Below are 24,719 nucleotides of genomic sequence, written 5' to 3' on the forward strand. Positions count from 1 at the left end.
ATAAATTGTAGCATAAAGCATCATATTTGTAAATTATAAGCTCCATAAGGTAAAAAACAAGTGGATTATGAGACACAGCCAGTGCCCCCTTGTTACTGGCAAATGACAGGATTCAAATTGGCTGCACTGAAGTAGGAAAGGGGCACATCCTCTGCCCATGGAAAGCATTGAGAACTCTGGCGAGCAGTTCCTCCATCCATCAGTGCAGCCCTTCCACACCTCTGCCCTGCACATCTGAGGGCAGTCCAGCTGCCTGCCTCCTACTTACCTGCCATCAAGTGTGTCAGTGGGGGAGATCCAGGACCCCATCCCTCATGGATGAAAAGTGACATCCCAGATGGCTGGAGTGCTAGAGACCATCACTGCATCAGTCAGTGCCACAGCCTCCACATTTGTCCTAGTTTGAGGCCAGGCAGATCCTCTCTTGTCCCTGAAAGGGGCAAAAGAATGATACTCACACCAATGGATTGCAGAAGTGATGGAAAGTTTAAATGGAAAAGCAATTAGTGTTGTACAGAAGCTACAAAGCACAGTGACAATAGAAACCCAAAGCATACAATCCCCTTACAGCGTACCCAAGAGCCTCCCAACATTTCCCTTCTCCCACCTGAGGGTATACCCAAAACCCCCCAGGGCTCTTTCCTCTCCCCGCACGCCCCCCCCTTTCTAGGCTAGTCTCAGCTGGCCAGGTCAGAGACTGCCCCTCTCCCCTCTCCTCCTGGCATTAGGCCTAGCCAGGCCTAAGAGGCCAAGAGATAACTCCCCACAGTTACCTGGTAGGGAGCATCTCTCTCACGAGAGCAGAGAGGGAAGAAAGAGGAAGTGAATGACTTTGCAGATGGATTTATAGGGTGCAGGATATTAGGGGTATGAAATATGCTATTTCCTGTGTCCACTGGACACTGGGCTGGACACTCAGGACACCGGAGGTGTATCTTGTGTGGAAGCAACAGGAGGTACCCAGCCTAAACTGCCACAACACTGAACAGCAATAAACAGCCTGAGCTGACTCAGCTCCCAAGACCTCCCCAGCCTTCAGCAGCCAGCAGGTTTGGCTTGATGGTCTATCAAGTATGGCTGCCTTTGACTCTCTGCTGCCACTCTGAGCTGGTTTGCCTACTCACTAGTTTTTGTTTTGTACCTTGGGATAGCCTTATAGGACTGCTGTTTAGCACATTTCTGGTCTGAGGCACCTTTTGAGTCTTCCAGAGGGTGATATGTATGCTCTGCACGCTCAGCCCATCGATACCAGCTCCATCAGCATACCTGATGCAATCAGCTATCCCCGGTGAGTTAAGGCAGGGATTGCCCAGTAATCTTGCTGTTATAGAAACAAAGCAGCAAATGTTTTTCTAATGAAATTTTCTAAATATTGTTTTCCTTTCTCGTTTTCCTTTAGTCAAATAAAATCATTAAGTGCTCTTCACAACCTGAGTACAAATGAGTCCTTCAGCCTTGGAACCAAGCATTTAGAGGAGAAACTAATCTGCCTGTTTGCTTAACTTCTGAAATTAAGTAGAGTTCAGAGGTAAGGATGGCAGTAGGATTTAGAATAGGTCTCAGAGTGACTTTTCCACAGGCAAAAAAACCCAAACCCTCTTATGAGGGAAGTGAACTGTTAAACCCATGTGTCTCATTAGTTCTTGTCAGAAGCAAAAGCCCCTAAAGAGCAGTCTCAGGTGAAAGTTACAGGAGGAACACCTGTGGCCTTGGCTCATAAACATTCAAGAGATGTCAGCACTCATGTCAAGGTCTCACTAAAGAACAAGTTTTCATTTCCTAGGAATTTAACAGCAGCTGAGGAGGAGAAAATCAAATTCCTCTCTACCGTGCAGGTGATAAAATCCACAGGTGAACTTACACGAAATAATATATCCTAGCTGGTACACCTATTTGAGCAAGTGCAGCCCTTGCGCTTTAGCAATGCTGGGGTCTATACCCACCAGAACTTGACAGCCTCAGAGAGATCTTTAGGTTTCTCTTCCCTCTTGCAGTAAACTGACAGCACTGCAACACACCACTGTGACAGTTGCTTGTGCAGTTTCCTTAGCTGTTCGCAAAGTTGCTTAATGAAATGAGGATGTCCAGTTCCGGTGTGAAAGGTGGCAGGCAGCAGGAAGTTGGAAGATCCTGACCATGCAGCTGCCCTACAATTTTGTTTGAGCTGAAGAAGGAAAATATTTTCCAGCCTTGTGCTTGTGTTCTCCTTTTGGTAATGAAGTTGAATGAAGCAGACATTTTGTCTTGCATGGTATTGTCAGTACACATGACAGCCTTTTCAAGCATCAGTGTTCCTGCATAAGAGCTCTCAGTGGGGATTTTGATGGCTAACCACACATGCAGAGATGCACAGGTGATGCTCGGCCACAGTGTGAAAACAGTATATAAAAGTCACAAGGTCCTTTACAAAGCAATGATCTCTTCTTCCTCTGTTAAGCTGTATATAACAATATTTTTACTGTCTATAATGTTCTTACTGTCCACAATGATTCATTTATACTTCTCTTGCTTTGCACAGTCTAAAATCAGTCACATCATATGAACAGAGGTTTAAACAAAACAATTCCCGTTGATACCACTACCAGCTAGAAAGCACTAGAGCTGCCAATGCCTCTATGTGATCCAGCATTCAGGGTGTAAGGTATGTAAGGCCAAAATTTTGGCACCACCAACCCAAATCCTGCAGCGCTGCTCTGAGACTTGAAAGAACTGTACCAAGGCATGCTGAAATTTTATACCACTGGTGCAATCATCTTTATCTTGACATTATTATGTCTTATGAGAAACAGCAGTAACTAAGAGAAAGTAAAACCAGGAAAGCAGGAAGTATCAGGAACCAGTCTTGGAACAGAGGAAAATCTGCTTTTGTTGGTCTTGGGTGCAAGTCACACTTTCAGAAGGAAGTGTTAGTGGGTGTCCTGCTAATCATCTGCTAATCTGAAATCACTTCCATGATGTACTGTCCTGCTCAGGACCTGTGGCAAGAGCACTCCACAATGCTTACTTGATCTATGAGGTCAGTCTTGTCAGCACCTGAAAATGACATTTATTAAAAATATAAATAGTCAGCACACATTTTGAATGCATTAAAGACACTGGGCCTCTCAGTTCAAGAAGGACCTCAGGGAACTGTTCGGAAGAGTCCAGCACAGAACCACAAAGACGATTAAGGGAATAGAACATCTTATGAGGAAAGGATGAGGGAGCTGGGTGTCTAGTTTGGAGAGATGCCCAATGATAGGACAAGGGGCAGTGGGTGCAAGATGGAGCATAGAAGGTTCCATACGAACATAAGGAAAAACTTTTTCACTGTGAGGGTGACAAAACACTGGAACAGGCTGCCCAGAGAGGTCGTGGAGTCTCCTTCTCTGGAGACATTCAAAACCCACCTGGACGTGTTCCTGTGTGACCTACTCTAGGTGAGCCTGCCCTGGCAGGTGGGTTGAACTAGATGATCTTTGGAGGTTCCTTCCAATGCCTAATGTTCTGTGATTCTGTGATTTAGATTACTGAAATACAGAGTCCCTCTGTAGAGCACCCAAGACTTTTTTCCTTCCAAAGAAACCAGCTAGAGAAGTACCCATTACTGCTGACATGGCTAGAAACTAGGAGAGAAATGGAAGCTAGGAATGTAATTGTATTGACCTCAATATTCAACACTGAAATCTTCCAGTTAACGTGCTTGCTAACAGGGGCTGAGAGGAGACACTAAGCATTTGTTTGCATGTTTTGTTTTTCTCCCACACTGCTTTTGTGGGCAGGTACATGGCCAGTGATTTGTGATCAAATGTTTTACAGGACATTTAGTAAGCTGATACAAATGACATGCACTGGGTGCTAGCAGAGCACAAAAAGTATGTTTGCCTCAAATTCCAGCCCATGAATTCTTATCTATATAAAATATCACATAATACTGTGACAATTATCTTCCATGTGCACAAGTTTATGAAACAGTACAGATAAAATGTGGGTCCAAAAACAAATCCCCCTCCCCTTAACCAAAATTGATTTCTGGCATATTTGGTAAATATTGATTATGTATCCAAGCAGTGTGAGGTTGCTGAGGATTCATTTACATTGGATATATGGCAGAAATTCTTTACAGTGGGGATGGTGGGACACTGGAACAGGTCACCCAAAGAAGCTGTGTATACCCTATCCCTGGAAGTGTTCAAGGCCAGGTTGGATGGGGCTTTGAGCAACCTGGTCAAGTGGAAGGTGCCCATAGCAGGAAGGTTGAAACTACAGAGTCTTTGAGGGTCTCTTCCCAACCAAACCATTCTGTAGTTATGTGATTTTAACTTTGTGACAACTGTATCATTTTCAAGCTTCACACATCAGCTGGCATTTCTTAGCCTAACATTGTAATACTAATTTGAAGGTGTTACTTATACATTAAAATTAGACTGCTAAAAACAAGCATTAAGTGACAGGGCTTGGTGTTGGGACCACTTCTGTTTAACATCTTTATTGATGACCATGATTAGAATAGAATTAACCAGGTTTGAAAAGGCCTTCGAGATCATCAAGTGATGAAGACATAGTGTGCCATCATCACCAAGTTAGGTGGGAGTGTTGATCTGCACGAGGGTAGGGAGGCTCTACAGATGGACTTGGATAGATTGGCAATCCTGGAGGTGTTTAAAGGTAGTTTGGATGTGGTGCTTGGGTGTATGGATTAGGGGTCAACCTTGGAGAACTGGCGGTTGGGAGATCGTAAGGGTCTTTTTCAACCTGAATGTTTCTGTGATTCTATGACACTGTTTCTCAATAAAATAACATTTCTCATCAGGAAGAAACAATCTTTATCTACCCTTTTGAAACTAAATACATTTATTTTCATATTAATTCACTGTTAAATAAAAGAATTTTTTTAAAAATCATACTTATATGGAAGATTTTTACCTTTTAGCCCCCAAGTACCTACATACCACGTCTGAAAATAGCGCGATCATTAGATTGTGAACTGCTCCATCTTGTGGTAATACAGCAGCATTAATACAAACCAGAAACGTCCTTGCAGCTTTACCCTTCTGACCGACTAGCTGGTTTTACACTGAATAAATATCACAATTGCCAGAAATCGATGGCATAGATACGTTCCACTTCTCATAACAAAATTGCCTCTTTTAACTCAAAGCAGAGATCAGTGTGGTGCATTGAAAAAAAAGAAAAAGAAAGGCCTGGATGAATCACTACATGTAGTGAGCAGAAAGCTTAGAAAGCTTATTCTCTTTACTCACATTCACAAAATACTTTAATACTTAAAGTATAAGCAGCTGTCATATTCAGGACATCTTTCTGAAATACTGCTGGCAAGGTAAGCTGGTTACCATTGCAAGTCATTCAAAATTAAGACCTGAAGAGCCTGGCTTACTGTAGGTGTTCAGAACTGCATCTTTCAACAACCCTGAGAATGCAAGGCAATGGGCAGAATGGTAACTTAAAGCAGGTTATTCAACATGATAAACTGATTCTGCTACTGCACTGCTGTCACAAACTGAAATTAACAGGTTCAAATTCTTTGTTTGGTTCTTCATAAGACACTTTTGGTCTGATGAATCTGTAAAAATTACTGGGGGAAAAAAATGGTAGTCTCCACTTTTGATCAAACCAGTCCTTCCTAAGAGATTTGATCTCCTAACTCCTAAATGTTGGCATGTATTACATTTTTCCACAATGGGCAGCAAGGGGGGGTGGGGGTAGTACATGTCTGTTTTTAACTTTCTTTTCAAAAACCACTTCTCTTTCAGCTCAGTTTCAGAATTAACTGGAAGACTGAGCATGTAGCTAAGAAGCAAGTAACCTGGGTGCACAAGATTCACTAGTATTTCCAGGGAGTTCCCTAAAATGCTGTGACCAAAATCTGAAAGTACCCTATCTAGAATTTTTCCTGGGTTGAAACACTCAAGGCTGTGCCCATACTTTTTTGGAATATAAAAGGTTAAGAAATCCTTATAAAAAATGATAAAAGGCTTTGTGTGTTATAAGTACTGATACACTGTTTCACTCCCACAGCTTTATTGTCTAACACGGTAGGAAAACTAAAACGATCAAATGGATACATTTTTGTTTGCTTTAAGATAAAAAGGTCTACTACTGAATCTCATTGTATCTTCTTCAGCCAGCAGCTGCACTTAAGTCTATCCACTTACATATTTTGTTATGTAAGCACATCACAAGAATCCTTAGGTACCTGTCCCAACATGGACATTTACCAAATGCTTTTATTACAAGTCACAGCTGTTACTGAAACACAATATGGGGTTATTTGGCTACAGACAAACAATCTAGAGTTAAATTGTAAGAAATGCTAAATAAGCCATTTTGTATTTACCTTAATATAAAACATGTCTCACGTAGACTCATTTGTTTTTCAAAGATTGTCAAGTCCACCACTCAACCATGTCCCTAAGCACCTTCCAGGGATGGTGATTTCACCACTTCTGTAGGCAGCCTGTGAAGAAATTTCTCCTAACCTAAAACTACTCTGGCACAGCTTGGGGCCATTTCCTCTTGTCCTATGACTTGTTATTTCGGAGACCGATCCCCATCTTGCTACAACCTTAAGTAGTTGCAGAGTCACATATTTTGATTGAGAGAAACTACCTCAGCAAAGCAAAATCTTGCCCAAGTTTACTGAATGTGCTCATGAAACAAGTTAAAAAGAAGCACAGCATGACTCTGGAGACTAAGGAATCAGAAGTCAGTCAAGGATGCATACTCAGTTTCAGATGTTTTCTGTTTCACTCAGGTCCAGAAGTTAATTTATTTGCTCCCTTCTCTTTAATGGCACTTAGGAAAATAATGACCCATACAGACTACTCACAGTTGTTTACCACCTGTAATGACCTGCTAGCTACGTTACCTCTCAGGTGTCGTATTTTTGGTGTAATCTACAGCAAATAAGAAGCAAGGCATGTACTCCAGCACTTAGAAAAACAGTATTTGAGGAGGAAAAAATTCCAAGTATTGAAGTCTTCTAAGGTAAAGTTGGAATGTGTCCTGCTGTTAAAACTACTGAGTTGAATATTTTTCTTAAATACTTTATCCTAGTGAGAGGAACCTTAAGCTCTCTTATGCTCTAGCCCAGTTTCTACAGGAAAGATGAAGGATGTGCTCTTCCCTGGAAGCTGTATGTATTTGACCTGTCCTAGGAAATTAGCGGTAAACCAAAAACTTGTGCTTTCGGGTGAGTGCTGTAACCACTCATCTATTTTGGGAGGCTGTAATTATAGACAGGAGGTGGGCAGCACTGTCATCACCTTCTGCTTCTGATTTTCAAAAAAGAAAAGTTATGACTGTATTTGGCAAAGAGTCCAACGCTATCTTTGTGCATTAGCCATATTCGGAACGCGCCTCCTTCATCAGGCCCCTGGAGATTTAGGGGGTGGAGACAAGTATTCTAAAAGATTAACTTCAGCTTAATCCCTCCAGCTCTTTCTGCATTTGGGGGAAGAGAAAAACTCCTCCGGGGGGTGATTCAGAGCACCTAAATTTAGGTATTTGCTCTGAATCACTCTACTTAACCCAGGGAGGCATCCTGAAGACAACTGATTCCACAGGCAAAGGTTATTTCCTGTGACTGTTCCTCTCTCAACATCTCTCAATTGCCAATAGCATTCTCACTCATTTCTCAACTGCACTGTAGCTTAGATGGGAAGTTGTCACTTATGCTCTAATACTGGTGAGGCAAAAAGAGAGGTACCCCAAAGTTGTCCAAATAGCTATTCAGGAGCTGCCCAATTCCAGAATTTAGACAGTGAAGCCACTAAATAAACAGACTGATTTTTGAAAGTTGTAATCCATGGCCATTTTTTTTAATTGTTGCTGACTTCAGGGGAGCTAAGATGCAAAGCTAGCACACAAGTGACTACTTCAACTTCAGCATTTTGTGAAATGACACCCCAACATCCCACGATTTTAAATACATTTAAAGGAAGTTGTTGCTTTTTAAACAGAGAAAACATAGTGGTTGTAATGAGAAAAGTCTTTATTACTAAATATATTTATACAGTAGTTTTAAATCACAATTCATTATGTTTTGAAAGTCTCAGAGCACTCTGCCATTCTCTAAATACTCAGCGCTTTTTCCACGTGAATTTCCGTCTGGCTCCCTCTTGACCAGGCTTTTTTCGTTCCCTCACACGTGGGTCGTATGTTAGTAGTCCAGCTACAAAACACAAGAGAGTATCTATTTGTTTAATGGATGTTAAACAATAGAGAAATACTACAGGTGGTGGTGTAGCCAATTAACTTTGCATATGAATGTAATATCTAGAAGAACAAGGATTCAGTGTAAAACACCAAAAGGAATTTCAGGATTCCCCTCTGATATGTTAACTTTTCTTTACTAATGGAACTCTCTTCACATTTAACCTAACTAACCACTAAAAAAATTCCACATCATTTTAGGTTTCTAAAATCTCTAGAGCAGTGGTCCCAAAACATTTTCTGGTTGTACACTCCTACTAGTAAAATATTTCTGGGCACACACTCCCCATATATGTGTATTTATAATTAATTTATAATTATATTCACTACTGAAATTCTGAAATTGTCTTCTTGCAACCCAACGGATCATCTTGCACAACACCAGGAGGCACACACCCTACTTTGGAGACCGTTGCTTTGAAGTGCACTTAGTGTTCTCAAAAGTATATTTGGCAATGTCCAGAACTGTTCAGAATTATGCAAATCTCGTTACAGATATGCAACACATTTCAGTGTCAGTTTACATGGGCATCCCTGGCAAGTCTTACATATCAGTGCTGAAAAAAAATATAATCAAGGAATCACGTTGCAGAGATACTAACATGAAGATAGCTCTACTTCCACAGATGGCAAGAGACAGGAAAAATAAAAAAAAATTAAAAAATCACAGTTGTGTGAGTCACACATGCAGGTATTTTCCCTGCTAGTCCAGAAAGCACACTGGTAACAGCTCACTGCAGTTCTGTATTTGCTGAAACAGTATGGATGGCATCTGATCACTGAGAAGCATCAAGTGCTCCAGTTATTCAGATTAATTCTGCTTCACCTTAGGCAACTTGGAAACGCTATACAAAGCAAGAGGTCAAACAAGCTCCTTCAGTCTGGCTTGTTGTAAGTGGTATGTTTATACTCACTACTACCCCTACAAAGCTAACCCTCCAGTGGTGTTTACGTTCAAGAGTAAAACATTTTTTCAACATGAAGAAGCTGAGACTAACCAAGTAAAACAAAATACAATCTTAGGACCTCACAGTTCACTAATGTGTGATCGAGATACATTTGTTAAAGAACAGACATTCATGTTTTGTGATTCTATACCAAGGCAACGTAAGCTGATAAACAGACCCAAGAGAAGTCAGGAAGAGATGGGGAAAATGCTTAAGTCACCAGAGATGTACACAAAGGACGCTAGGAAAACAGTGAAATAAACAAATTCAGATCCCTTTCACACAGCATACAAGGTTTCACTGAGATGATTTACTCAAATGTGCACTATCTGATCCTTAATGATCCTTGTATTATTTCCATTAATTACCAGAAATGCATCAAACACTGAAATAATGTCAAATCCTACCTTGCCTCATGAACTCCACCTCTTTTTCTGTCACAAAACTCTTTAAGGCTTTTGCACAGGCTAAACGTATTGCTCCAGCCTGTGCAGATCTTCCTCCACCTGAGACTGTGCAGATCATATCATGTTTTCCAACCCTGCCAAGAAACTGGAAAGGGAACAACAACTGTTCCCTAAAAATAAAAAGTCAAAACATCGTAAGAATATATAGCATGTAATTTTATACACACATATGTGTATTTCTTACCACAATATATATACAAAACCAAGGTTAACTTCCAGGCAGAGATCCAAAAAGGCATTCATATCCAATTTCCTACTGATATCAACTAAATAAATGGGAAATTAGCTGCCAACGGTATGTATTTCAAGTTCAGTTTTCCATTGCTTTTGTTTCACTACTTATCTATTGATAAGATCTATCAGTTGTGGGTATTCAAACTAAGCAATCCCTCACTCTGTTATTGAACTCAGAAAGTGTAATACAAAACAAAAATCACATCTGCAAAAATTACATCTCCAAAATCTGAAGCTTTATATAAAAAGAGTCTCACCTGGTTTGTTTCCACCATGCTACTGTCTGCCAGAGTAATTACACATGCATACAATTTGCAAATCTCTCCAGAAACTCTTAAAACACACAAACATTTTGTCTTTTTATAAATAACTGCAAGCCCTTTCTAAGGGGACCAAAATTTGAGCTATCCAAATAGTCTGTGCACTTCGGTTTTGCATCCCTTCAGAAAGGGAGAGACAAGAAACACAGAGGAAGGCTTTCCTATCAGTTCTTAAACTAATGACTCCTGCAAACTTGGAAGAAAAGCAAGACCCATTTTCACAAAACAGTTACGGAGAAATAAGAACATAACGCCAACTCATCGGGCTCATGGCAAGACTTTCGGTGGACAATATACATACAGTAACAATACATTTCATAGTGATCTCACCTGTCCTGCAGCACTGGAAAGTAATGTAAAACATTGATTCCATTCACTGTAATTTGTCCAGTCCCATTGTCATAAACTACTGCAGTAGCTCTTGCAGTTTTTCTTTTACCTTCAAAAAATTAAAACTGATCTGTTACGAGCCTTCAACATTCCACAGAACTTCAACTGCCCAAGAGGTTAGGCAAATCTCAACACTTCATACAATACCAGCTGTTTCTCCTTGGGAGATTAAGTTAAAAATTAAGAGGAAATAAATATAATTAATTAACTACTAGCTTTCAATACATTTCAATCCATGTAGGGGAAGGAGGGGCTGTTGGGAGAAGATAGATGTAGAAGTCTACTCCCCATAACATTAGCAGATCAAGACCTTTCTTGACCTAGCGATACAGTATATGAAAATAAGCAGTGTTACCTGCAAACACCTACATTTACCATGAGTTCAAGTTCTAGCAATACTAAAATACTTTATGAAATTATTAAAAAAGTACAGAACTTTAAGATATTCACCTGGAAAAGGTTAACACTTTAATTATAAGCGTGTAAGCAATGCCTGTGCATCATTTAGCATAGTTTCCTCAGAAATTACTACTTCTCTGTAAGAGTATTTAGCTGCAAGTTAAATCAAGACTGTTCTTAAACTTGAAAATCTCAAATAGCACAGACTGCATGTTTATCAGACACTGAAGACACTATTTGAAAACAACAGTGTGGATTAAGTCCCAGGCTGGTACGCTCTGACATCATCTGGAAACCAGTCAAAGTAGAACCATACTCTAGCTATTTTGCCCCTCGCATTCTCTGTGAGCTTTGCTCTTGTCATCATCTGCTGCTTGCTGCCTAAGAACACAAGTAATTTCTGACTAAGACTCCTCTTAAATACACAGCATAGTGTGTGCATGCCCATATGCTTTGTCCAGAAGTCAGACTTTCCTATGTGTGTTGTTGCTACATTATTTCTTCTAAACAACCACTCATATACATCATATCATTCTTCCACTAAGCATCCCTCCATTTAAAATGTAAGCAGCCTGTGTTTAGAAGATATAGGGACCTTCACGGCTTTCTTCAAACATCCCTTCTGTCTCAGCACCAATGACTGATTCCTGTCTCTGCCCCATAATGATAGCTGTCTTTTGTCCATTTGTTAAAAAGAAAAAAAAATTAGGAATTCCCTCTTTCCATTTTCCTAGGCTGTTTGTAAACATCAAAATGCCTTGCTGTTCTTTTATTTGCATCTTCAAAATTCTCCTTTGCTGGACTGCCTGCAACAGTCATGATAAAGGTTACCTAGTTGTCTAAGCATGCCACTTTTATATTGAGTGCATCCACAGAATCCTCCTTATGCATTTGTTTTCCCAGTCCTCTGTTCTTTATGTTGAGCAGTAAAACTCTTGCCAGCAATGGAAGTCCTTTTGTATCCTACATTTAGCACAAGAGGGTCCTCTGCCAAGGTACTACTCTATAAAAACACAGATAAAAACTAAAAATTGATAGACCTTGTGCCACAAACCTCCACTTCACTAACAGTTCCTCTCATAACTTAGTATGCCACAACTTAATAAACAATTATACATGCAATATGCAGATAAACATACAAGATGAAGTAGTGAGACATTCAACAGTGTTGCACCTACTATGAAGAAAGTAGCGTGAAGGAGAAAAAATCTCTGTCTCATTATCAAGCAACTTGAAATTATTACCTTCACCAGTGCTGAAAGCCACTCCTCTCTCATCGTACTTCAAGGGCTCAATAACTACCTTTTGCAACTGTGCAGGAACTTCTTTGGAAAACTTTTGTATGTACTTCTCCTCGATGTCACCACATGGCAACGCCATCAGTTTTTGTAAGAGTTGAATAAATCTTGAATACTGTAGACAACAAGACTTCATTAAAGGATGATTTCTGACAAGATGACACTTTTGCACCTGCATGCAGATGCATCCTTTTTTGTGTGACTAAAGATACCTGGTTCTGTCTTCAAGGAACAATGAAACTTTATTCAAAGCAGAGCCAACTCTCTTGTAATACGGGGTTATTGTATTGGAATGAAGAACACTTCTCTTTCAAAAAGAAAACATTGAGAGAGGTCTTCATTCTTTTATTACTATTTTATTAAAATGGCAAAAGGAAACAATTTTCACCTCATTTTCAGTAAATCAGCATGTTCACTGACTTGGAAATAATTTTATTTCACTAAACTGAACCTCTCAAATTATTATATTTCATAATATATACAGGAAATACCTATCTATCTATCTTTGGCTGTTCAAGCTGAATTACTTTAATGTTTATGATTTCCTTTAAAACCGAACAATCAAGCTATTTAAAAATTCAAGTGATACTTGACTTAAAGGGCAACCTCTCAAAATAAATTATCTTTTGCTACTGTGAGGTTCTCCTTCCCCCTTATGCCCCTCCTTCAAACATGTGATTAAAGAGTAAACTCCACCATGTTAACCCATGTGTGCTAAAAGCTGGCATGTCCTATTATGAAATGTTACTGGCAGGAGCACTAGACTACCTGATCACCAGCTGTGCTATCATCCAAAATAGATCTTAGATACAGACATCACATTTTTTATCATAACCATTACTTACAAGCTGTTATTAAAAGTAGTTTTATCTCTCTGTTACCAGCATCTTCTGCACAAAATTAATACATACAACTACCAGGAAGAATAGTATTACTCCCAGAGATAAAGGGGGACTAGACAGTGACAGAGTTTGCAGATACTGGGGAAAATACAAAACCTTCTGCTCCCACCATATTCATATCAAAAATATAACATGAGATACCTGTGTCGGACCACTGATCTATGTAGCTTTGGATCTTGCTCCTGATTCTGTAGCCAATCAATATGAAAAAGGACTCCTTACTTCTGATCAGTCTTCTTTGTGACTTTTCTATCATTATCATGTCCTTCTTAAGATGAAATACTCAGAAATTCTGTGGTTTACCATTACACAAATCCATCATGTTTCCCATCTTGAACATATACCCCTTCTCTACAATCAGCAACAGAGGTTCTAGCCCTGTCTGATTTTCATCTGTAACAAGAATAAATTACCATTTATTTCTATTATCAAGTGTTTCTATACTCCTCCATTCCTAACTACATCATTAGATGACAAGGATCAAGACCTCTAGGCCTCGCAATGCTACCAGGAGGAAAATTAAACCATGCCAGTTACAATGGAAAACTGCACTACAAGAAAAATGCAACACAGGTCACTTCTCAAGACATGAATGTGACAGTACTGTGAGTGTATTTAGACTTTATGAGAAGACTGAAAATTCTTTTGAAGAGCACCTGCTTCCATATAGTACCTTTTCAGTATCCAAAAATGCACCCCGAGTCCATATTTTTAAGACACAAGTCTCCTTAAGATTAGAAAGATTAATTACTTACATCATCATCTGACAGTTTTTCTAACAACATTTCTTCCAATTCAATCTTAGTCAGCCATCTGCTGCCAGCCAGGTTTCTGTTTAAAATATCACATATATTCTGCCTTTAATTAACCATGCAATTAGAGTTACATCACAAAGGACCACACAGAGTCAGTCTTCATTCAGAAATACATTTTCCATTACAAATGAATATAGATCACATTCCTATAGTAAACATGAGAAGGCCTATGTTGATTTAAAGGATTTCACTTTTGAAAGGGATGATAACTTCATGTATTGAATTAACTACATGAAAATTATGAGTATCAAGTATGCATTATTCATATTATTGAAGTCTGAGATTTGATCTAGAGTAATATTGTAATAGTAAGTGATCCTCCCCACGACTTAAGACTTAATTTTAAAAGCCTGCTGCTAAAAAAATTTGGTTTACAAGCAGCAAAGAACAGTATCAAAGGCAGAACTTTAAAATCAAAATCTACAACAACAGAATTTTGCCTCTGGTCTTTACTTTTCTGATTGATACAAAAAATTCCACTAGCAGTAAGCATAGTTCTAATGCTGCAATGATACACTGTATTCTATCTGCAATGCAATCTTGACCCACGCTGCGCAGAAAGATGGGAAGGTCGTGAGTTCAAGCCTGCAGTGGGCAGTAGTGTCCTCCCTACTCTAGGCATGAGGTCTGGGGTGGCAGGTTGGACTCTATGATCTTTGAGGTCTCTTCCAACCTTAGGAATACTGAATACTGAAAGTGCACTGCTAACAGCAAAAGCAGACATTTCTAAGAAAACGGTTTCACTGGGATGTTAGCACAAAGGAATAACAGTGCTTGAAATAAATCTTTGTGAAATATGTATTTTATAAATCAGCCAAGTAAACAAAATGCCACCATAAATACACATGCCACCATAATCACGTAAATTCAAGGCAAAACTGCAAGCAGTTTCTTACCTCGCCATGTTTTTTAGAAACAATTTTAATGAATGTTTTTGGCAGCTTTAAGGAAGCTGTGATTCAGAAAATCACTCCTGAAAGTGATTTTAAAGTAGTACTTCTTCTTAAGTATGTATTTTAATGCTTTTTCTGAGGCAGAGCACGAGAAACGTTTATTTAGAAACAATGCTGGTTTTAACAGTAATTTTATAAAGCTTCCAATCTTCGCAGAATTTACATACTGCTTCTTCAAGTGATGTCAATGAACTGATCAACTATGAACTTAAAGTAGTTCAAGATCAGGTTAAAACCCTACAGTTAATATGCACACACACACACAATAGATTTTCTAGGGGCGGGAGGGAAAAAACCAACCAACCAAACAACCAACCAACCAACGACAACCAAACAACAAGACACCACCCCACAAAAACAACAAAAAACCACCAAGCAGCACACATACACAAAAAACACACCCCTCCAAAACAAATACACGTGCACACCAAAGAAACCCCAACCACCCTAAATAACAAACCTACTAAAACAAACCACAAAACAACAAAATACCAAACCCCCACAACCTACAGTCCTTCCCACCCACCCTTTACCTACACTTTGGAAATAAACTATCCAGTCTAATATCAGAGGAAGTATCTTACCCAGCATGGAAAATATTAAGTCTCATAAATCCTTTAAATTCTCTGGGCTTTTACAAATTTAACAGACAAAAAAACCCTTTTCACTCTGCCTAGTTTTAGGTCATTTTTCACATCAGTAATTCACATCAGTAAATCCACTCGCTGCACTCAGTTAGGAGTGAGGTTATTTTTCAGCAGCATACACCAAGAAACTAAATTAATTTTTTTCTCATCTGCTAAAAAGCTAACAAGAACCTATGATAAAACATTCCATGGGTTGTAGGACACTATTTGTATCACAAAGAAACACAAACTTTTGTTATTATGTTAAAATAATCTTGGCAAACGAATCCTTTCTGTTCGTAACAAAATGAAATGGCTGAAATGATCTCAAAGGTCTCTTCCAACCTGGTTAATTCTATTCTATTCTATTCCATTCCATTCCATTCTTTCTGTTGTTCTGTTCTGTTCTATATTACAAAATGACAAACCAACATGACATGCAACTGGAACAGCACATAAATCTGGCTAGAAAATACCCAGTAAGAACAAAGATAAAAACAACTTGGACAGTAAAATGTAACTGTATGGAAAAAGTATTAAATGTCAAACCCAAAACTTCCCAGCTGTATCAATTTATTTCATAGGCTTGTTTCATTTAATAACCTAATGTATCATAAATTCCTTGCTAAAATCTCAAAGTGGGAAATCAAAAATACAGCCCAAGAGAACAGCTCTTACAGCATATACCCACTTCAAAAATAATCCTGACTACACACTACAAAACTAACAACTGTAATAGCATCTCCCATAGCTTCTTTGACTTGACACGTATCACTTCTGTCCAGTGGCTAACTGGCTGAAGAGCTGGCTGTGCATGTCACAGAAGTTAGAGGAAAAATAAAAAAACAAACAAATTCAATTGCTATTAATGATGATTAATTTAAAAAAATACAACCAAATAAACTTTTCTAAACTTATTACTGTTTTTTATTATCTACTGGTTTGAAACCAGTAGAGGAAAATAACGAAATTAAGTATCTTAATATTCTTTAAGTTAAATATTGCTAAGTAAAACTATTTTTAAACTGTAGTTAGTGAAGGACTACTAGAGGTCAGCTTCAGACCCTTAGGATTTTTCAACAGATAAGCAACTTACTTGGTATTTTAAAAGACCTTGTTTTCTTATAAAGAGTTCAGCTCCTTTTTCAAAAACTTTACTAATGAAATGATTAGAAAGCTTCATATTCAGAAACAGAATGCTGGATGTTCTGCTTCTATTCAAATTACACTTCAAGACTTTTATGTAGGAGTGAATATTAAAAAGAGCAGCGAAAGATTAAAGTGCAAGAGGAACAGGTGGGTTTTTCCTGTTTTAGTAATGAGAAGTGAGCACTCCATAGGTATTTAACACCAGTAAGACTTTTCAACCTGAAATTACTACACAAATGTTAGACAACCAATAAGGAAAACGTGTGAAAATGTTTGTGAAATAAAAGGCAGATAGGGTGGGGAACCACAAGAAGTTCCAAAACAACATACTGAAGCATTTTGAGAAAAGTAGTATCGAAATTCATTATAAATGGAAGCTTACCTTTTTTCCTTCTGAGGAAGAAGGTCTTGAGCTAACAGTTGGTCTTGATAGTTCTGAACATTCAGGAATTTTTCATATGTCTCCTAAAATGTTTATAGAAAAGGTACATAACTGCATTTTTCCTTTTAGTATTTAGTTATTTAGAAAACACATTTATGTGGTTTTACTCTCTAAACTCTTAAAATCAGAAGAAGAGATCAGAACATAGGTACAGCAATGACAATTAAAAGAAGTTAAATTTAACCCGCCGTTTAGACAGCGTATTTTCATATGCAGCTTAAAGTAATTAATTTTGAATTCTGTTATTTTAATTCAACAGTGTTTGTCATCTTCTGACATACACTCGTAAAAAAAAAATTTCTCAACTGTACATAGAAAAGCAACTACTTTAGTATAAAAGATGTAACTCCAAAACATACTGCACGAACTCCATACTTCCTCAAACTCCTGACAAGGTTTAAAACTGTAAGTAATTTCATTTAGTTTGATTTTTGGACATTTAGAGTGTCAGCTTTATTGATAGTCTGTATCAGTCAGTATTTCCTCTTATCTAGGCATGTCTACAGAGACATACCTAAAGTTGTACATTAACTATAATCAGAACTCATGTTCTAACAGACATTAATGATAATATTTATTCTGAATTGTCAGTATTTTTTAAAGCAGTTTTCTCATAATTCTTAGCTATGCTATAATATTTTTAAACAATGCTGTGACAGTGATTTATCACTTCAGAAAAACAAAAGGAAAGAGATATTCCAGAGAGTCATACTGAAAATATTACAGAAGAAACACACTTTTAATCAAGTATTTTCAGGGTTGTTTTTTTCAGTTCAGATAATTTTTGACACTATTTGGCTCTAAAATACAACACCTAATACTCTGAACTACAATGATTCCATTCATAGGTTAAATAGGAATATTTGGATTGCTACACTACAACAAAGTACTTACATGCTACATAATTTACTTACACCAACAAGCAAAACTAGAACGCTTATAACCACTTTCATATACTTTATTGAGTTTTAGCAAATATTAGGGAGAAACTGCAATGTAAGAACTAGTGGGGACAAGGAGAAACAACTGATTGGTTGTTGTGTTACTTACAAAAAAAAAACAGAAGAAATTGTCAGAAATTTACCAAAGAAATGCCAATTATCAACACAATACTGGGATTTGCAACAGGGTTCAATAAAATTTCTGCAGCAATTCACATTCTGAAAAACCCCAAACCAACAGAAAACCGTGTTTAGTTATAAACACCAACTGTTCAAGCTGACTTATCCACTAATATAAAAATGCACAAGTCTATGAACTATGAACAGATTGATAACTGAGCTGCACTCAAAGCATGTAAATAGGGGAAATTCACTGAAGTCTTTGATGCAGGTCATTGGTGCCATTTCTAACAGCACAGTGGAACAAAAGTATTTTTGTAATAAGTCAGCAGTATAAAATCCTGCAGTACAAACTTGTCCAATTTTCTTTTAGACAGCATAAACACTCATATATTATAGTAGCATGCCTTTCAGAAATCCTTTATTTTTGATACAGATAATGGTACCTGATAGGAATAAGGAAATTTTTTCAACTTACAAATGTCTACTTATCTTCAAACATAGGAAACATCAAACAAAAAGAGCACAATAGATCATAGTTTCAAGTACTTACTATGATACTTCCAAACCTCACAAACCTGTGTATCTCCAAGATAACAAGACATGGTAGCACTACTTTGGGCATGATTCATGTCACTAATCATCTTAATGGCTCCATACAGAGCTGACTATTGGCTGCAAAAACTATTGACTATACTTTAAGAGCAGAAATATGATTTGGGTTAGAGGGCATAAGCTGTGCCTGATACCAAGTCATTTTTAGGCATCTGTATTTAGACATGAAGAACAATCAGTATAGAGGCTTTTGCTCTGGACTGCAGAGCAAGGAGAGCGAAGGGGAAAGAAGGCTGCGAATGCCCCTCAGCTATCTGGGGAGAGCTCAGCAGCAACAAGCTCAACAAGCGTAGACGTTCCCGTGAGCCACAAGCTCCTGTATTTGGAAAAAGCCAGACCAACGAAGAAGATATTTTGGTGTTAGATGATCAGATATACTGGGTTACTATGTATTACAGACACATAAGGAGCTACTTCACTTTACTGCTAGCCTTCTAGCTTACCTCTTGCCTTCATCAGGCAGAGTGTCACCTTCCTACCTGGCAAAAGCAGTCTCCACTCTGTCTCCTCAGAAGTACCCCTCACCTTCATGACACTCTGGCATATATATTTATGTACTGGAATAGTCAGCAAAACACACATGAACCAGGAGCTCATAAAAAACACAACTATATAAAAACTTAAAAGAAGGGCTGGGGATAAGAATCACAAGTGTTACCTTAGGACAGATTGGCAACTGTCAGAATTCTGCTTCTAAGAAGCAACCGCAGTATTTTCAGCTAACCTGACTTAAGGATTTTTGTCATCATATTCAGAAACTACTAATAAGCACTGGCAAATAAAATCAGATATGCACTGCCAATCACTAGTTTTTAGCCTTGGAAACTCATTGTTACAATGAAAAAGAAAGCTTTACCGTAGTTGAAATAGCAAGATTCTACTGAAACTCAAGGTATTCCCAAAGAACACCCATACTCTGTGGCATAAGTTCTAACAAAGTGCACTTCTAAGAATTAAAGTGACCTCTTTAATCTGTTCTGGTTAAATTACAGTAATCATGTCCATTACACAAAGAACCCTTTACAGAGATGAAGTCAAACAACATTAGAAAGTCGTATTTTAAAATAGTTCCAAGTGTAAGAGACACTAGATGTAATTCCCTGCATATTTCTGGCAATGAAAGTGGACTTGCATCTCACATGAACTAAAATTTTAGTCTGAAGCATTAAAAGAAAAAAATTAATGCACGTATTTAATCCCTGTATACTGATGAAGTCAACAGATTAAAAGAACCACTCACGTGTGAAGTACAGTATGTGGATGAGCCTTTGCAAAATCAGGAATCACATGTAATGCCCAATAATTTATCTGACAAATCTTCACTCCCCAACGGCTGAAGAAAGCTTCTGAAGACACACTTGCTTTTTCAAAGCTGGCAGGTGAAGATTTTACTAATCACTTCAGGATTCAATGGTCGAATTCATGAATGTACACATCTGTGTGTCTTGTAAACTCAGCTATTACACAATCAAAACAGCTGATTTTACAAGATTGGCTATGTACTGAAATGCTTCCATTTCTAATAGAGAGATCAAATTTCAGATCTCTAAAGGATGCTCTCTTTTAAAGATTAAAAAAAAAAAGTATTTTACCCTGCATAAAATATTAGCAAGTGGAACACTAGAAGAGGCTTTTATAGGGGGAGAAAAATATTTTGGTTAAAATATGCTGCAGAGCCAATATTTTACATCACAGTTTGCATTTTTCTTTGCTTCCTATGTAGTTTTGACTTCAGCATAAACTTTGGGGATTTGGGGAGTTAAAATTCTTTATTGTTATGTGTTACTGCTGATCCACAAGCTCTGATATATCGAAAAATGTGTAAGCAGCACAGTTAAAATCCTATAAAGAGACCATTTTGTTTTGTTCTGCACATTACAAAAATATTATTCTGAAAAACTTTTACGTTAAATTATGATCAAATATGCTATCCATATCTGTGAAATGGTTTTGTATGCAATATACATTCTTTCCTGTATCAGAAGAAAAATGAATTTTGCTTTTCCCCTACTATTCAACAAGCAGAACAAAGACAGCAATGGAGTATAAAGCAAATACCCTTTACAAAAATTCATTTAATATCCAAGTTATCATAACAACATATAAATAGGCTGTTATAATACATGTGAGCACACTTTAAGTGGATAATATTATTTATTAGCATTAACTAAGCAAATAATGCTGTGATCAGTTACATTACCAGTAATTAATAAAATTCAAGTTCCACATGAGTATGTGGCAATTAATGACATACAATTTTAAGCTAAATATTATGTTTATGTGATTCATTGAAGTAGCAATTTAATGGATATTCTCAAATGGGACTATTACTTACACTAAACTATATTAATGTACAAGTCTTCTTTTTTTTTTCCCCCAGCCAAATTAAATAAAGTATGGTTTTTAAGTCTCAAAGCTCTTAAACACACATTGGTTTAATAAGAGTTGTTAAAACACATGTTGAGAATTTCATGTGGATTTTGGCAGACTAGAAAAAGCCCTGTTAAACCTCACTCAATGGATTTAGTTTACAGAAGCCTATTTTATGAAAATATTCAGAAACAGTTGAAGAACACCGAAGTATCCTATACTAATGAAAAATGCATTTGTCAAACCAATTTGTTGGAAGGTGGTTGCCACACTGTTAGAAAAAAGATGCACCCTATTGTTTCAGAGATTTCTAAGGCAAGCTTGCATACTCCAACTGCGAGGAAGAGCTAAAAATAAACTTGTAAAATTTGTAATTTCTTCATTATGATGGAATGCAACAAAACATCTTGCCCTTGGGTTGCTCTGTTTCAGCCAAAACAAATGCAAATGGCTTGTCAGATGACAGCTGTTTGATAAGCCTCCTCTACAAGACCTGCATGCTTTACTTTTTTCCATGAAACTTGGGATGAAAGGCAGAAGGCAGGAAGAGAATTAATGTAGCATACAGTCTAAAGGCAATGCTACAACCGTGATTAAGTAGAAAAGTTAAAAGGCACAGATTTTCCACAGCCTCGCTGCGTGCAACCCATCCGTGTAACAAGTTGACAGGCCTAGCGCGTCAGCTCCATCATCCTCTCCGACAGCTAAAACGCAGCATTGCATCCCTTTTCAGAGAAAATTTGCGTCTGCACCATGAAGCGTTGTACATTATTTCTTAGCACTGCAGGGGGCTCAAGTCCATATGGAACCTTCACAAATATTACCACAGATCAAACCAGCGGCGTTTCGAGGCAGATTTGACATACCTATTTAAATGAACAGCAGGGGTCCTCGGGCTGCCTCAGGCTGTGCAGGAGAAAACCTCTGTGGAAAGCCTATGCTGCAGCTCCATTACTCAGCAAAGACACACTCTACATTTATCATTCATTTCATTTCTGCTAGGGCAAGAAGCTCATTTGCCCAAGGTCAATAACAACAACAACAAAAAAAAAAGTAAAAAAAAAAAGAGGGGTGTGTATTTTTTATTCTCCCAAAGAAATAAATGTACCTGACAAGTGGGGATTTTGTCCTTTGGATATGCAGAATGCAAATAAATATCAGATAATTCTAATAAAAACACTGCACACTGAGTAAAGCTGTGCACCCAACTTGATAGCATCAGGTATTTTTTCTGACAGATTAATCATGGAACTAACTTTTTAAGATGAACTACTAAGAAAAAAATCTGACATGAGTATCCTATTAAATATTTCTGCATACATTATTGATGCTTTTGCCTTCTGACTCTAAGAAGACCTAAGAAACAGGCATATCTATAAACTTTTCTAAAGAGTAAGATAATGTTTGCACAATTAATGGTCATAAATATGAAACATCTGTTCCTAATCCACGTTAAGATTCAGGGCCTAGTGATAGTGATGTTCCATTAGCTACATTTTTTTTTCATACAGGTAAATAGATACAGATCCTTTATTCCTGGAACCATTCTAATCAGAAAAAGCCTTAACTTTGCATGAATGGAACAGTCTTAGAAAAATCAATTAAGCAGTTTAAATGCAAATTTTCTTCACACTAAATGTCAACACAAATAACATTTCCTATAACTTTACCCTTCAAGGAAAAAACAAATCCTATGTTTTCTCCTACAATGAATTTTCTCAGAACTAGTCATTCTTGTCATAAATGCATTCTCCACTACTAACCTTATGCTACTCACCAGATTCAGCCTACATGAAAGAATTCAGACTATTCAAAGCCTGTCTGGCACCAAAATTGTAAAATAGGACAATAATTAAAGCAAGAACTATTACATGGTCTGTTCTCTACATACGACATAAAAATGCCCCAGTAGTAGATTGGGTGACATAACAATACACATTGCATGTAGCTTTTGTGGTGGTATTACGGCTTACTGTGAAAACGAGTAAACTCAGGAGCTCCTGATATGCTCCAGAATAACATGTACTTGGTTGGGAACAAATGTACTTACATGCATTAACGAATAATATGACTGCTTGCCAGTATAAAAAAGAAAGTGAAATGGTCGCCCATCTTCTCCCCATTGGATTTCTAATGAAAGGCAAGGTTAGACAAGAAAGCAATATACAGTCACTGAAAAAATCCCTTGTATTTAATACCAGTTAAAAACTTCTTTCATAATACTGATTACCTTTTTAAATACCAGAGAACAAAGACATTTTATGGGTGTTCAACCTATCTGCAAACCTAATGAATTAGAATATCTTGTTAAAAACCAACTCCAGCAGCAATTATAACACAACGTTTATGTGTCTAAATATTGTTTACATGAGGCAATAGCTTATATACATCTTAAATAAACGTTTCAAGACTGTATAGTTGGTATTATAGGTAGAAGTTTCCATTTTAGAACAGAAAGAAGTACTAATTAATAGACAACAGAAATCTACATAATGATTGTAAAAGATTAAAGATTAACAGCTCTAGAAAATAGTGCTTTAAACCCTGAGGAAATAGTTAGTTTAGACACATTATACTAAAGAAACAAGTATTTGTACAATTTTCCATATTCAGAACTTGGGTGATATTAGGATTTGTTCTTATTGGCACATTTGTGAGATTTAAATACAAAGACTAATGTTATAGTTTACAGGAAAACATAAGTTGCATGTAATTTATTTTATTAATTAAAAAAAATACACTGTTATTTAAGGAAAAATACATTTCAACTTCAGGGGGAAAAAAAAAATCATACTTAAATATAACATGAAAAATATCTTTTCCAAGTAAGAAAATGACAACAATAAAAAACTGAGAGCATTTTCCAAGCTGAACTACTGAGCAGCCATTTTATCCAGTAAAATTTGAATGAGACTATCTATGATTTAGACAAAAATAAGACTCCAAGAACCTGTCTGCTAAGCACAAAATATAATATACTGGAACATTAAGACATAATCCATCAGGAGCTGAATGCAAAGATGCAAAAAAGTTACTAGAACAAATGTAATATACAGGGCTTCTACCCACACATACAAGTAGTGGAATGTGTGAATTCCCATGTATGCAGCTGTGAAAGGGTATTTTGTTGAAATTACTGTTCAGGGAACACTCTGAAGTTTAAATGTATGATTTTGTACTTCGAAGTGATCAAAGATGTAATGCATATTAAAAAACAAAGATGCCTTAAAATATTAACTTATTGCAAGTGTTACTTTTAGATGTAAATACAAAGATACACATTTATAGTAATTAGTTCTTAGACTCCTCAGGACACAGCTAGCTTTTCAAAGAATTCTTTACTCCTAAAAGCATACAGAATAGTATCTTAGTTGCACCATAAAACAGCCCTTGAATTTTCAAACTGTACAATGATTAACTCTGCCCTACCTTTTCACTTTCTCCTTTGTATTTCACAATACTGTGAACTTAAAAATAATGCATGACACCATTTGAAAGCTGAAATATTTTGACAGAT

General features: G+C 37.3%; 1 protein-coding gene across 1 annotated transcript in view; it reads right to left on the reverse strand.

Annotated features, from left to right (window-relative positions):
- Positions 1-7,975: 7,975 nt before the first annotated feature.
- The window catches only part of MRPS9 (mitochondrial ribosomal protein S9), a 39,765-nt gene continuing 23,021 nt past the window's right edge, over positions 7,976-24,719 (reverse strand). The window contains exons 5-11 of the mRNA XM_068137824.1: positions 23,253-23,332; positions 17,097-17,179; positions 13,927-14,002; positions 12,216-12,384; positions 10,513-10,621; positions 9,569-9,738; positions 7,976-8,173 (exon numbers count right to left, since the gene is read on the reverse strand). Coding sequence (XP_067993925.1) covers positions 8,082-8,173; positions 9,569-9,738; positions 10,513-10,621; positions 12,216-12,384; positions 13,927-14,002; positions 17,097-17,179; positions 23,253-23,332 — 779 coding nt within the window. The 3' untranslated portion in view covers positions 7,976-8,081. The remainder of the gene's footprint in view (positions 8,174-9,568; positions 9,739-10,512; positions 10,622-12,215; positions 12,385-13,926; positions 14,003-17,096; positions 17,180-23,252; positions 23,333-24,719) is intronic.

This window comes from Melanerpes formicivorus, unplaced genomic scaffold (assembly GCF_026170545.1).
Source record: "Melanerpes formicivorus ecotype bairdi unplaced genomic scaffold, bMelFor1.0.p_v2 SCAF_1, whole genome shotgun sequence".
Classification (NCBI taxonomy): Eukaryota; Metazoa; Chordata; class Aves; order Piciformes; family Picidae; genus Melanerpes; species Melanerpes formicivorus.